General features: G+C 40.4%; 1 protein-coding gene across 2 annotated transcripts in view; it reads right to left on the bottom strand.

Moving 5' to 3' along the window:
* Positions 1-13,094, bottom strand: part of usp43a (ubiquitin specific peptidase 43a) — a 104,305-nt gene continuing 91,211 nt past the window's right edge. For both annotated transcript variants that reach the window (XM_020610985.1, XM_020610986.1), the window contains 5 exons: positions 10,843-10,962; positions 7,178-7,427; positions 6,848-7,006; positions 4,569-4,730; positions 1-4,456 (listed from right to left, as the gene is read on the bottom strand). In XM_020610985.1, coding sequence (XP_020466641.1) covers positions 3,291-4,456; positions 4,569-4,730; positions 6,848-7,006; positions 7,178-7,427; positions 10,843-10,962 — 1,857 coding nt within the window. In that variant the 3' untranslated portion in view covers positions 1-3,290. The remainder of the gene's footprint in view (positions 4,457-4,568; positions 4,731-6,847; positions 7,007-7,177; positions 7,428-10,842; positions 10,963-13,094) is intronic.

Here is a 13,094-nt window from a genome sequence, read left to right as displayed (position 1 = left end):
ATTTCTGATTTGGGGTTGTAGTTGTTATGTAATTATGATTTTTTTGTATAATTTGCTTCTTCTGTCTTCAACAAACCCATTTGTAAGGTTCAATAAACATCACTGAGAACAGAAAAATAGCAGGTGCAAACAAAACAATGGCACCATCAGTACTTGACATTTCAAGGTGAAAACTAATTACAAGTCTACTGATGCATAGGGTTTTTATTTGGAGAAAAAGCTGCAGTGCATGACTTCTTCAATCTTCTATTTGCATTAACTCAAAGAGCAACAATTATTAACAGGACTTCAGCATTAAAACCTGTGCAAAGGGGCACTTTACCTACTATTGCTTAGTCACCTAAAACTGCCTCACAGAAAGTACAGCTTTCTTAAAGTGGTGGTAAAAATAAATGAAGTGTGTTTTCTTGCAAGGGTTGTGTGTGAGTCATCTAGTCCAGACAGGTACATCACTCAACACATTGGTTTACTAGCTGAACTGCCACTTGCACTAATATTTTGTACTTATTTGTTTTAGAAATAGGAAGGTTCTGAAAAAGGAAGTCAATCTGAGGGGCCTTGTGCTTTTAAAAAAATCAGATTTAGAAAGTACAACTGTACCAGTAACCACAACTATGACTTATGCCTGCAGTAGGGTTATTACTTATTATCTTGATTTTTTGGTTTTGGACATTAGAAATCAGTCGTTCATCCTCCTCTGCAGAGTGATTTGAAGTGGACAGCTACGTTAAATAGTGATGCCATCCACAAGAGGCACATTTTTAAGAAAATGAGTGCTGTTGAAAGGAAATTCAAACTCTGAGTGGGGGAATTAAAAATTCTGGCCTCTTGTTACCTTTTGGGAAATATGTCATTAAGTTCCCCATAACTGGCAAGTAAACACAACTAATGAGACAGTACAGACTGGGAAAACTGAAGCAGAGAAAGGAAAATCTATTCAAAACGCATACTAACGAGCACTGGGCGACACAAACCCTCACGTCATAAATATAAAACTGAAGTGCTCTGTCATCGTTCCAGCATCTTGTGTCCTTGGCAGAAACATGAGGATATTAATTCCAAAGTTCAACATTTAAATAAAAGACCAACGCAATGAGCTCCACACTTATGATTTGCATAGGAAACTGGCTTCCATCATAAGTTTGCTTTTGAGCCTTACAGGCTAAATAAAATAAGTTAACTGTGATGTGTTTAGCTCAACATTTTGTCTAGTATTAGGTGTGTGAAGCAGCACATCTTGCTTTAAACTTTTCAAATACATACAGTGATACTTTTTACTCTAGATGTGTTTGTCTAGCTTTTCAGAGTTGGTAATCAACCTCATGTGGGGCTACTTCTTAGCTTTCTACTTCAGCCTCTAACATGAGTTGATGCAACCTTCCACTCAGACTCAGTTGGACTAAGAAAAACAATATTTTGGGCCATACATGTCTGAGCAGGCATCATAAGAAATGCCTGTGCACATACAGTGTCTACACATCACATCCAGCTCAGAATTTGAAGCTGACTTGTGACTAGGAAGTCACAGATTTGAATGAAAAGAGTGGCTGGGAATATCTAGGCCAGGAAAATGTAGTGAATTCTCTGCTTTCTTCCTTCATTCAAGTAGGTGACCTTTGAGGGTGCTTTACTCCCAGTGGTTGTGGTTGAAGCTGCACAGCAGCCAAAAGCAGATGAGCTGATGGGAGCCAAGATGTCAGCCTTTCACATTAAAATATCTCCTGTGGGCCAACACACCAATTAATTAGTGTTAGCTCACAGTAAATACACACATAAAAAGGAAACCATTTCACTGTGTATTGAATTTCACTGTCTTTGTTTGATATGTTTTAATATAGGCATTTTAAATTTCAGGTAGTTCAGAAAAGGAATGATTAAAGGAAAAACCTCTCCCTACCACACCAACTTCCATTGTTGCACCAATTTTGGTGTTTTGTGGAGTATTTCCATCCCTAATTGGTCATACTATATGTAGTCAGTGTTGAGCTGCAATATTTGTAGCTCTTCTAGAGTGAAACCTCACTGCAGAAGTCAACATGAGCAAATGCGAATTTTCTGGAGCTGCACATTTAATAAAACTTGGCTTAAAATATCGTGGAAGGGGGGAAAGTTTTCCCACTAATCACAGATTCAATTCAGCAGCAGGTGTTGCAACCACCTTCTTGTTTTGAGTTGGGAGAAAACCAGCGTTTTCTTGGTCTGCTGATTGCAGTCACCACCTTCATATAACCCGCATCTAAATGAGACTGTCACAGAATCATACAATCGGAAAAATATAGCAGTTACACCAAAATGTTACAGTGGAAAAAAACCCCAAAGTGTTTCTAAGTGTGGATATTGCATTAATATTAAACTTTAAAAGTAGACAAACATTTTAAAATTCCTTCTGCTTCTGAGAGGTCACTCAGGTTCAGCTATAAAGTGCTACTGATCCTACAGGGGATCATAGACTGTATTGAAAAGATTCAAATAATAAGAATTATAGAGAAATAATAATTAAGAATTCCAGGTCAGTGATTGCACAGAGTACCGCTCCTTAATTATTACATTTAGAGGTCCTGGTCTTTCCACAGCAGGGTTAAAGTAGAATGAACAACAACAACAACTGTTGTGTGAAACACATGGGGACAAATCAGTGTTTTATGAGAAGATGGCTTTGTGTTTTGACCCCCCCCCCCCCTTTACATAAATATTTTAAAAAGGATGAAAGATGAATGATTGATGCTAATTAGAATCTGAGGCCTTAAAGCATCACTGCTAAACATGAAGACATATTATATTCTAAGAATTGAACATAATCAGTGTCTTGATTGTAAGCAAACGACATTAGGAATTTAAAATGGAGTGATCAATTCCACAACACACATTACAGTAATAAAAGACAGATGAAGATATTATGCTTGTATGAGTGTGTGTTAGGGATTCTGTGCTTCCAGTGCTAAACAGACATAAACTCATTGGTCTAAACTGCATATTAGTTTCTCAGGCACTTGTTTTAAGTCATAAAAAACATAAAAGAGATGAACTTGGCTCTGAATCACTGAAGGAACAGGTCACATCATTTCTTTATATTCCAGCATGAAAAAGATTCTTCATTTAACCGCAGTGTCTCAGCTCCACGGTGCAGCCATTTCATCTTCTGGGAACAAAAAAGGTGCACCACCGTGAACTGAGCTCTATTGCTTTGATCTCATTTGTTCACTTTATATCAGGCAAAAGGCTCTGAGTGTGTGTGTGTGTGTGTGTGTGTGTGTGTGTGTGTGTGTGTGTGTGTATTAAATATAAATGAGTCAGAAGCTCGATTCAGGGACTGGCCTTCTGCGGCCCAGTGAAGTTGTGCTGTAACGAGTCTTCTGAAGGGCCCCATAAGACAGTTTGTCTGTTATCAGGCTACGTGACGGTACAGGGGCTGTGGACATCCCATTACGATGCAGAGATGCTGTCCTACGCATGCTCTGCTCTGTCTTGGTGGGGATGTTGAAGGAGCTCTGGGAGCGTTTGATGTCAGTTGGGCTTCGTCCCACTTTTCCATTTGGCAGCTCATCACCCAGCTGACTCGAGCCGTTAGACTTGCCTCCTTCCACCCCAGTTCTGCCTCCTGCTGCTCCGTTGGGTAATGAAAGTCTAGAGAGGGTCCTTCTGCCTCCTTCCTCATCTCTTCCTGTCAGTGACTCACCATCCTTGGACCTCCTTGAGTCTTTATCCTTTTTTAGGAAGTTGCCCATTAAGAAGAAGGAGAACAGTCCCTCATTGTTCTTGGGCACTTCTCCTTTCCTGGTCTTAGAGTTTCCTTCATATGCACCATGGTGTTCCCTATCTGCCCTGTCCCCTTTTTGTCTCCTCAGGGTCCCGTCTTGCAGACTTGGTGTGCTGTAGCTAGGCTGGACTCCAGATCTTTTTGTCTCACTATCCTGGGAAGCTTTGGAGGAACTCTGCTTCCTGGGATCCTTCCTCCTGGTGAGGGTGTTACTGCTAGAGCTGCTGATGATATTTGAGGGCTTCTCATCTCTTGTCTCGCTTCCTTTGCTGTGTCTCAGGATGGCTGTCTTATCTGATGGCCTCCTCTGGCCCTCCGGGAACTGTGGAGACTCTAACGGCAGCTTACCTGCTGCTTTACCCAAACAACTTAGGCTCCCAGCACTGGAAGATGATCGGACATTGGCTGCGGCCTGGCCCTCGGCAGATTCCCTTGTGCTGCGTGGTTCGCTCATCAATGATACTATTGGGTCCTTTGTGCACCGGGGTCGCCGCCCAGATTCCAGGTACTGAACCAGCTCCACAGGGGCAGGATCTTGGACCGATGGAGGACCTGGGTCAGGTTTGCGTCTGTCCTTGGAGCCCAAAGACCAGCGTATAGGAAACACTTTGCTCAGGGTGTCCTTGGTCTTGCTTGGGGTTCTCATGCTCACACTGCGTCCCTGAAGACCCCTTACAAATGGTTTGCTGTCAAAACCCCCTAATAATTATAAAGAGAAGAAAACGTATGTTTTTACATTTGAGGAATGTATATAGATTTTATCTTGAAATATAAATATCAACAAACAACCTAAATGATTAGGGCAAATTACCTCTTTCTTCTTTAGAACCATTTTCAAGGAAGACGGGAGACTCTGGAGAGTCGGGTACAGAAGATGGACAGGTGGTAGAGAATCGAGACACCAGGCTGCCTCTCTTACTGTCCCCTGTCAGGCGGATTAGCCAGTGGTCTGACATCGATGAACTCGTGGAGCCTGAGGGACACGTAGAGAGAGGAGCGAGGTCAGAGGGGAATTATAAACCTAACAGAAACACTGCATGTCTAAACTTAAATGGAATGTACTCAAACACAAACATGGAAAAGGTTTTATTTTATGTAATTTAATTTTGTAATTTAATTCAAAAAATGAAACTCTCATATATTCTGGATTCATTATATGTAAAGCAAAATATTTCAAGCTGTTTTTTTGTTTTAATTTCAGTGTTTATGGCTTACAGCTCATGAAAATCAAAAATCCAGTATCTCAAAATATTAGAATATTTCACTTTGGGTTTTAGTAACTTACTAATCATAAGGTATAAATACTGTGTATTTCTCAACCACAATCATGGGGGAGACTGCTGACTGGACAGTTCTGCAGAAGATGATCACTGACACCGTCCAGAAGGAGGGTAAGCCACTCCTGTCAGTTACAATACTGGATTATAGCTATTCATGCATTACTGTCTAAGCAGCATTCAAATGTCATATCTAGCTTATAGCTGTCTTGGTGTTTGTCAGGGATAAATATTATGATGAGGCTTCTAAGTTTGAACCCAGCAGAATTTAACAGTATCACATGTTTACAGTTTCGCTTTAGTCACAAATCTTAATCACATTTTTGGAGCGGATCTGTGTTCTCTCCATTGCGTCTTCAAGTGGGTGCACGACGTTGCTGGGTCGTGATTAATGTATTCTTCCAGTGCTGACATTGGTTTGCTGTATGTTGCTGTTTAAGTAAAGCCAAATATTTTTTGTCGCCAGTGTGCAGGAGCAAAAGGCACTCAGCAGAAAAAATAGTTCTAACTGCGCTGTGGAGGAACCATGTGGAACATTAAGTAGAAAGTTTTATTTTGAATAAGCAAGAAATCAGAGACACACAGATCCAGGAGCTGTGTTGATCTACAAGCAAAAAATGGATGTCCAAAAACCCCTCCGTATCCTATAGTCTTATTTTAGCTCTTACAGTGCATCTAAAACCACAAGGTTTTATCACCTAACACATAATTTCATGCCATTTAATGTGCATTATATAATGATTCTGAGAGCACAGCTACAGTGAGTTGCTCTAGGGCATTTTAGGACACCAACACTCTTTGGTGTTGCTCTAACTCTGAACCTCCTTCTAGGCACAAAAGGTGGCAGTATCATAGCAACTCACAAAGAAGGAACATTAGTAACACAGGAATTTGAGAAAAGCCATAGTGATTGTTCGAAATGAACCTGGATGAAGTAGAAACTCATTTCTTTACTGAACCTCACTTCCTCTCTGATTTGTCCAGTTTTGTCCCTTTATTATATAGGAGATGGTGAATTTAATATTAGTGAATGATACTGTGAAAGAGGGATAAAAGATATTTGATAGGTTCTGGTGAGTCGTTGTCATTAGTCTGAGTCACTGTAACTGTGAAATATGAATGCACTTAATGTTAAACTTCAGAATTACAGGATACCTGGAAATGCATTTGAAGTATGGAGAACGCAAAGTCCCCACTGTGATGTTTTCACGCTATTTGTATTTCACAGAGCTATTTATGACTCCGTTCTACAGCAAAATCACTGAATTATTCCTGAAGAACTATACAGTATCTGCTCACATTAATAAACTGTGTGGATACACAGTATTGCTATTCTTACAATACACTAAACTACTGAACAACAGCATTCTCCATCTGATAAACATATACAGTACATATACTTTGCACTGATATAACATTTACAAATCACAAATAATTTTTCACAGTTGATTAATAAGACGTTTAAGTTTGTATGACATCCACATGTTGGTTTATGTGGCTGGTTGATGTTAAAAGAAAAACAGTGGATGTATAAAAGAATGTGTGTCAGAAAAGCATCTCAGCTGCAACTCTCAGATGCCTCTAGGAACTCTCAGAAGTGTTTTTGTTGTTGACAGGGTAAACAGCAGCAGATGAGGCAGTATTTTGCAGTGAAGCCACCGTATGCTCCTCCCTTCTAGTAGCCCAAGTTTCTCCTTAATGTTTACATACATAACAATTTTGTCCAACTAACAGGCATTTCCATAAAATTATGACCTCTTGTATCCAGACTGATGACAATCCAGTTTAGTAGTCATTTGACAGTATACAGTACCTCTGACAGAGCTACTGGCAGACCATAGAGGAATGGCATTGCGTCTCTGGTAGAAAAGGATGTAGGCTCCTCTGGTACACACTTCGTCCTCTGGCACCAAGTCTACGCTGCTGTCATCGTAGCTGTACCACTGGCCATCCACTGAGTTCCTACAGTAAGCTGTGTTTAAAAAAAATGAAAACAACTGTGATGGAGGAGCACCTCTGTGTGTGTAACTTCATGGAAATGACTTGCAACCAAAACCAACAATTCATTAATTTTACTAACAAGTGCTGTATACAATAAAACTGGGTGACTTTTTTTTTTTTATCATACTACCCAGTTCCATACCAGTGTAATGTCCTCCATGCATTCCCCCATGATGGTTACACACAGCATAAAGGTCATACTGGTAATCGTGGGGTAGGGTCATGTCAGCAGGTTGGTGGTGCTGGCCTGAGGGCTGCTTCCAAGAAGGGGGCCAGGGCCCCGGGTTCAGGTTCCTCATACTCTGACTCCTTTTCACGACATGGGGCGCCATGTCCAATCCAGTCAGGGGGAAACGCACCACAGTTGACAGCTTGTTCCTCCGCTCACCAACCTGTTTCAACATGTCTTAGTCTTATATACAGTAGATAATTGTACAAGTATGAAATATCACTCATTTTGAGTAAAAATCTATAAGAAGCTCAATTTTCTGAATTGATTAAACAGGTATAACATTAATGTGCAAATAAAATTCTAACAAAATAAGCATCATCATATAAAACACTTGTAAAAAATAAGATGTTTTTGAAATATTATAAAGTCAGAGCCCAGATAAGTAGAGCACCAGTGTCAAACAGGTCCATGTACTTTTGATTATTACCCTATCATCAGTAACACCTACAACAGAATTTTTGCATTTAATAGCTTTATATTTTAAAAATACCCCCTTATGACTTTCTGCTGCCGTCCTGGGTGTGGTCAGAAGCGAACAGACATATAATAAAGTTTTAAGCCATTAACAGAATTGCAGCAGCGTTTTTCTGCACAATGTGATTCAGTGTGGATTATCAAAGTATTTTGTACTGCTAAAAACCCTGTGCCCCTCCCAGGACTGGCACCTTACAAGGATGAAAAGGTCTGCAGAACCGTATGATTACTGAAACTGTGTTGAGAAGATCACTGGCTTCTGACTTCCTCTATGCAAAGCTGATCCTTGACACAGAGTCCACTGAATTCTAATGCAAAGATCAAGAAAAATCACACTGGGTCACAGGAGGTGAACCACAGCCTGAGATGGGAGTTTTAGTGCCTAGTGGTGAAGGGTTTTGGCTTATGGGGTTCAGGGATCAACACAGTGCCACTGTGAGAGTCAGAGGAAAGCCAATCATGCAGTGGACGAACATGTACAAGGACTTAACCTTGGCTACAGAAATGGTTTTTGGTTTGTGGAATCTCACCTCTCTGGGGGGAACAGAGGCCAAAGTTGTTCGGTGAGTGGTGCCAACTAGATAAACTTGTGATACTTTTGCCAAACTGCTGATGTGACTCAGTAATGTCTTTCATTAGACCCTCCCAGCCTCCTAAAAGTTCAACTCTTTGAAACTTTTTTAAACTTTAGAAAGTCTACTTCAGTGCTACAGAAAACTACAATTCTGTTTTCACAGGCTCTCCATGACAGGTCTACTGAGCCTCATATGAAAACTTGCTGAAGAAGACTAACCGACCTTTGCACATGGCTAAATAGCAACTGACAGTGGGACAAAACAACAGCACAATGCAAATGTATACACTCAAAAATGTATACACTGACTTTTTTTTTGAGTATATTTAATTTTGCTCCGTGCTGAAAACTGCTTGGAATCAGTCTGAATTGAACCACAGCTACGGAGAAGGCTACACAGAGACTATATAGTTCTACTGGGAGGTTTCAACACTAACATGGAAACTAAAGGGAAAGTGGAAGGACAGTGGTTGATAGGAACAGCTTATCTCACTTGAGAGAGGTCAGACAACAGCGAGGCAAAGCAACAGCAGGAGCTGGGAAACCAAGTAGAGAAGAGAAGTACTCAACTGTGCTTTCAATATGTGCTTTGCGTGGGAAAAAAACCATGGCTGGCATGTTGCAGGTAATTGCTAATTACTGCTAGTGCTTATTTACAACAACTTCCTGCAGTGTAGGAGAAGCTTTCTTGCCCAGACAAGGACATAAGCAGAATCATCACAGGCTTGTGGTTATAAAATTTAGTTTGTGCAGCCATGTCACTTTCACACTGGCTGTATGCCAGTCAGTAAAAATGCATAAAACAGCATCTTGTGTATGGGTATGTTAGATATTAGTAGATATGATCAGTCAGATAATTATTAGACATTAATGTGTTAGACTTTAATGTGTTAGTAATGCAGTTTAGTAAGATTCAAAGTCTGCGCTAGTCTGCCCTGTTTCAAGGTTAGAAGACAGTGTTGATTCTGAAATGTTAGCTACAGTTACCTTGACACCAATTATTTTCTTGTATTCATCCTGTGTTAGAATTATGTCTGAATGAATGTTTTAGTTACGCACCACGTGACAACACACACACACACACACACACACATCGAAATTCTTCATTTTAGTTATGACTAGTGCTCGAAGCATGTGGAGCATAAGATAAGAGAAGGAGACATCGGACTGTCTCTGTCTCATGCTGTTTTGTAATCTTTTTGTGTAAGGGGTTAGCCCTAAAACTTAGAAATGTATTAGGCTCTGTGTTTCCGGGATCTCCTCTCTACAGCAGCCAGAGTGTGTGTGTCTCTGGAGGAAGGAGCCACCTGGGTTGTGTTTTGTAATTTTACTTGTGGTTTAAAATAAATCAGCACTAAAATGAAGAAAGACGGACTCCTTCCTTATTCAGATCTGTCCAATAAAAGCACTGGGGTATTACAACTATTTGTGGCCGAGAAAAACTTGTTACCATTTCTGATTTCCCTAGCCGAGGCCACTGAGGTTATTAAAAAGTGTAGCAGTGGCAAAATGCTAGGGATGGATGAGATCCACATGGTGATGCTGAATGTTGATGGGCTGTTGCAACTTGCACACATCTTCAATAATGCACACAGGTCAAGCACAGAACCTGTAATAGCTGGGCTGCTAAATGTATTTTTTTTTAAAAAGGGGGGCCAGAGGGTATGCTTCAAAGGAGGGGAATCACATTTAGCAAAAGGTGCTGGGAAGATGACTGGCTGTTGTCGAAACTCAGATTCAGCGGGAGCTGTGCTATTGATTTTTTTTTTCTTTTGTAGTTGAAATTGTCTAAGGCAATAGTCTGCCCTGCAATATCATGTCACTTTTATTTCCCTCTTTGTCTTTTATTTCCTTTCACAGCACACCCTACAGTTCAACATATCTGATGCAGCATATAAGCATTTCCTTTTATTAGGTTGCTGTTAAAATTGATTCAGTTGTTGATTTTGTTTTCTCCTTACAGAGATCAAGAGCACAATATAAACACACGTTATATAGACAGTATAGATAACATTCAAATAGTTTTCCTTTTCTTAAACCTATATTAAATGATGTTCTGACCACTGAGATAAGAGCAGAACTTCATAAATGGCTTTATTACTTTAACTGTTGTTATGGCTAATGTGACAAAAAAGCAGAAAGAGTAACATTAGCTTTGGTTTGGAGTTTTTGACTGCCAGATAAATGTAAGCCTGATATTCGCTCTCTTGTTTTAATCTGCATAAACAGCTGAAGGACATATCTGGTTCTTTAGCCTTGAACACTATATTGATCAACTGGTGGCTAACAACTGGTCTGCCCGCTGTTTGGTGCTATTAAGGTACAGTACACTGGGTTTATCTGAGCTGTGAGGAAACAAGGTCGATAGGAGTGGTGAAACTGACTCGCTGAGCTGAAAACTGGCCCCACTGCAATTTGATGAATTTGTAACAGAAAATGGTGATTAATGCATGTTATTAAGAGGTATCTAATTTAATGTAAGTTTAATTAAAGTACTGCTTTTTTTCACCAGAAGCCTCTCTACTACCTGTCGGAAACGCTTGAGATGGAGGATGAGTATGTCAGGAAGAGTCCACAGGCTCATCTTCACCATGCCCTGCTGAAGCTGCTTACAGTGGGGACACTTCCAGGCATCGTCCGGGGCAAGCTGGAATCAGTCAGTTAAATGGTTATACAAACTCTGCTCTCATTAACTGATTGAAACCCTGTGAGATCAAAACTTGTCAGATTTTTTTTTTACTGTAATCATTCCTGATAAAAAAAAGGAGTTTTAAATAATATGCCCTTGTTCTAGTTATGAGGCTATACACACTGTTATAATCTTATCTTTCCATTCTGATTTTTAAAATCTTAAAAATTGCACTTTAAGACTCCTGGAATTCACTGAAAGAGAAGCTGAGTGAACCTTTTACATATTTTTCAAGAGCGGAGTTAGTTCTACTTGACCACATAGAACCTTTTCTACTTGCTGCAAGGTTTTAGACTGGGGGATAGAGGATTAAAGTGTAAGGGTCACGTGTGACGTACATAACAAAAACACCCCCCCCCCCCTTTGCTTACCATATACTTGTATATCATGGATCAGACACAGGAGAGATGCCTTCAGCCCAGTGTTTGCTCTTTACACACCCCAGAGGGATAATGGGTGACATCACAGTAATAATTCTATTAAAATCAAATGACTCCAGTCATGAATATAGCCCTAATAGATTCTAGCAAAATCCTGCTAGAATCACTTTTTAGTTAACCCCAGTCTACATCTCTCCAGTCATGGTAAACCTAACATTTATCATTGCTATGGTTACAGGCATATCACCAAGGACTAATTGTCCCCCAAAAATGCTTTGCTCCCAAAACGCTAGTACAAGATGACCAGATTCAGGAATCAGGAAATGAAACTGCCTTGCTCATGCTGGTGTGTCATTGAACAAAACATAATTAATGCATGAGGGAATGTCATAATGTAAAATGTCGCAGGCTTCACAATCATGTCTGTCAGCACCAATGTGCTGCTTTGGTGTCCTGCAGGCTTCAGTGGGCAGTGCAATCACTTCCTACAGCTCTACAGTACCACTTACTGAAACAAATCCTTGTTCTGCTACAGCACGCTGCTGATGAGAGAAATAGCCAGAGTACAATTGTGTGTTATGATTATTTCCCTTCACTTTAGTTCCTTTCATGTATGGCATACAGAGTGCTGTCTTGCATATCTGTAGAAGGAGAAACCAGGGAAGCGTACGTTTTGTAAATAGAGGCAACCTTTGAAATCGCTGTCATCTGAAGTTACAACAGATACTAATGATGCCTGCACAGCCGGACAAGCATTAATGGTCTTTATTTGCTGGCATCTTTACAGTGTGGGCATGTATAAATAATGCTATGCTACTGCCCAAAGGACAAAGATGCCGCTGTCACTGTTGTTGTGGTTATTTTGTACTGATGTTCTGTCTCTTTACAGAATGGAAAATGAAATGGCAGTCTCTAAATGTAGTCTCTTAAAAATAATAAGTTTTAAAACAGGCACAAAAAAACCCATATTTAGCCAGAGTACACATCTAACCTGAAGCCATTTTATTGCTGTGTGAGCACAGAGAAAAATGTCAGTGGCATTTGTGTGCAGGGCTCAATGCTGTGGGTTGCAACAATAGTGGTATGTAATTATAACATCATAATCAATAAAAAGAAAAGTAGTGTCCAACAATAACATAACCAACAACCCACTACATTGCTCTAAGTTAACTGAAGAAAATTACAAACTCCAGAAAAATAATATTTAAACTTTATAAATTCCTATAAAATACACCACACACAACAATAACACTACCGGGGACTAAATGGGAAAATGATTTGGCTTTTCTGTTGTCCCGGTAAACTAATTCAAATCGGTATCCTTCAAAGTTGCACTCTATCCAAGACAAATTTCCCTTTTTTGTTTTCTTGATTAGTAGTTCCATGGCAAGGCACCGGGGGTGGATGAGATCCGCCCTGAGTACCTTAAGTCTCTGGATGTTGTTGGGCTGTCTTGGTTGACACGCCTTTGCAACGTCGCATGGCGGTCGGGTACAGTGCCTCTGGACTGGCAGACTGGGGTGGTGGTCCCTCTTTTTAAGAAGGGGGACTGGAGGGTGTGCTCCAACTATAGGGGGATCACACTCCTCAGCCTCCCCGGGAAAGTCTATGCCAGGGTACTGGAGAGGAGAATTCGACCGATAGTCGAACCTCGGATTCAGGAGGAACAATGCGGTTTTCGTCCTGGCCGTGGAACACTGGACCAGCTCT

The sequence above is a fragment of the Monopterus albus genome, unplaced genomic scaffold (genome assembly GCF_001952655.1).
Source record: "Monopterus albus unplaced genomic scaffold, M_albus_1.0 scaffold108.1, whole genome shotgun sequence".
Taxonomy (NCBI): Eukaryota; Metazoa; Chordata; class Actinopteri; order Synbranchiformes; family Synbranchidae; genus Monopterus; species Monopterus albus.
This window is presented reverse-complemented; position numbering and strand designations above follow the sequence as displayed.